Here is a 2,500-nt window from a genome sequence, read left to right as displayed (position 1 = left end):
TGGCTTCTTCAACAAAAACCTGGTTGAAAACGGAGACGAGACGGCTAATGTAAAAGGAGATGATCCTCTCTCTTTTTCCTGATAATAGCCTGGTTCTCATTCCCATTGTCTCCATTTTCACATAACTGAATATCCATATTTCTTTTTTGTATTTACTTTTCTTTGAAGAAAATGCAGTTAATACTCTTTTTTGTATCATTTGCAGACTATATTCATACAGACTACTGTATATGCATGAGCAAACTGGATATTATGGTTCTTTTCCATATGACAAGTGAGAGAGAGAGAGAGAGAGAGAGAGAGAGAGAGAGAGAGAGAGAGAGAGAGAGAGAGAGAGAGAGAGAGAGAGAGAGAGAGAGAGAGAGAGAAATCCTGATCATAAACATTTGCTGAAGAATTCATGGCGATTATTTCAAAATCCTATTTGTTGAAGTGTGCCCAATTTCTATTCCTTTCCAAAGATACAATCAGATTTAATCATATGGATAGATATACTAATAATTTTTGAACACATCTGGAGGGCTGGCCTGCTCTCTCCCCATACAGGTTGGCCAAAAGCTTTTTCAAGAATGCAAAACTTTAAACTGACCCAACAGATATGGTTAGAAACTTCAGAATATGACTCTTTTTCATTAGATATATGGTCTGATTTTTCATATTCAGACATTTGATGATCTTTCTAAATCTTGCTTTAGTTTGATTGAATTAAGGAAGACATTATTGCTGCTGGTTTCTTAACAGACTTAAAATAATTTAAATCAAACCACTGATGCCATGTATTATAGACACGTCATGACCACTGTGATTTTAGTTTATTAATTTTGCTTTGTCATGAAAGAGTCATTTACTAATCCTACCTATCCCACCTGCAGATCCTTTTCCTTGATATAGAAAAAAATATCTTCTATCTATATATATTACATATTTATTGCTATTGTTAGTAATATAATAAAAAAAACAATGTCAAAAAAAAAAAAAAAAAAAAAAAAAAAAGCTAATATTATTACCATTAGAAAAATACATCTTTGATGAAAAGTCAAGAAATAAAGTAATCAGGTGATATCTGATAAGCCTGAGTATTTGGTGGCTAAGCACTTTTGGAACTATCCATGTGTAAACAAAATTCTTAATTCATTTTTGAACCATCTGTGTGTGAGCGCATTTATAATTCATTTTGGAATCATCTGTGTAAAGAAAATTCATAAATGAAAACTGCAATGGATTGTGCAATGACCTGGTGTAAATGGTGGATTAATTGTAATAATTTCATTTACTGTAAAGAGCAAATTTACAAATAAATATTTTGGCAATATGTTGACAATAAAAGGATCTCATGACATTGTTTAGATCAGAAAACGCAAGATCAAATAAAATATACACATAAAAGATCAGCTCTATATACTTTAGTGAGTAATGTTGGGGAAATAGCCAATAAAGCATAAAACTTGAATTATGAACTGTTCAATACAAAACAGAATGAGGAAGCTTTAATGATATTCACCTTCTAAAACGCTAGATAAAATTTCTTGCTTATTTCTGTCACTTGGTCACTAGGTTTTATCTGCCATCTATCAAACATGATATATATTAAGAAAAATTACTTCTAACATCCTCAAAAGGCAAACATTTACTATTGTTGGCAATGCAGTAAGATAAATTGAATATATCTGTTCTTTTCTAAATAAATTCATGTATATTAAGATCCCATGCCCTTGGAACTGGAAATAACTTTGAAAAAACATTAAATATATGGCACTCCCACTTCAAGGCGGTTTCTCCCCTTAGATAACATCTGGTCCTAAGAAAAGCTTTTTGTTTATCACCCTAGATACAGGGCCAAACCCTGTATGTAAGATTAGAAAAAAAATAATGTTGAGAATTTTCTTTGCCATCTCTTCCTACTGACAGCTACTGACAAAAATGCCTCATAATATAACTCCTCCATTCTTTTTTAAAATAATACTCCAGATACTGACGGAGGCACGTTTGCGACTATTTGTTTCACCGTGAAAGTAAATAACCGACAAGCTTTTCCTTACTTGTCTGAGATGTCTATATATCCTACCAGTAATGTCTTTTCATTCATTCATATATTCATAAAAAAATCAAAACTGTTACATGTTTTCTAGGAAATTAAATGCAACTTAAAAATAATCCTAACACAACACATACATAACAATAAGGGATAATATCAACACAAAAGACTAATTTTTTACGTAACCAGTATAAACCCACAATAAAAGCTATGGATAAACAAAATCACAATGGCATCCTTACTCTGTATCTATGCTTTTTATGGTGGGATCTTTCTCTGTCTCTCTCTTTATGCTTTTTCTTCTTGTGGTGGTGATTGTGATGGTGGTCTCTGTGGTGGTGATCGCGATGGTGGTAATGGTGGTGGTGGTGGTGATCACTTGTATCTAGTGGGCCGGACTCTGCACTGCATAAGGGAGGGTCTGAAAAGAGAGAGATTGCAATTACCACCTGCCAAGCAATAATA

The 2,500-nt window shown here is 32.9% G+C and overlaps 1 protein-coding gene across 3 annotated transcripts in view; it reads right to left on the bottom strand.

Annotated features, from left to right (window-relative positions):
- The window catches only part of LOC125035017 (lysine-specific demethylase 9-like), a 31,926-nt gene that overhangs the window by 19,047 nt on the left and 10,379 nt on the right, over positions 1–2,500 (bottom strand). For all 3 annotated transcript variants that reach the window (XM_047627064.1, XM_047627065.1, XM_047627066.1), the window contains exon 2: positions 2,278–2,456. In XM_047627064.1, the coding sequence (XP_047483020.1) occupies positions 2,278–2,456 (179 nt within the window). The remainder of the gene's footprint in view (positions 1–2,277; positions 2,457–2,500) is intronic.

This window comes from Penaeus chinensis, chromosome 19 (genome assembly GCF_019202785.1).
Source record: "Penaeus chinensis breed Huanghai No. 1 chromosome 19, ASM1920278v2, whole genome shotgun sequence".
Taxonomy (NCBI): Eukaryota; Metazoa; Arthropoda; class Malacostraca; order Decapoda; family Penaeidae; genus Penaeus; species Penaeus chinensis.
This window is presented reverse-complemented; position numbering and strand designations above follow the sequence as displayed.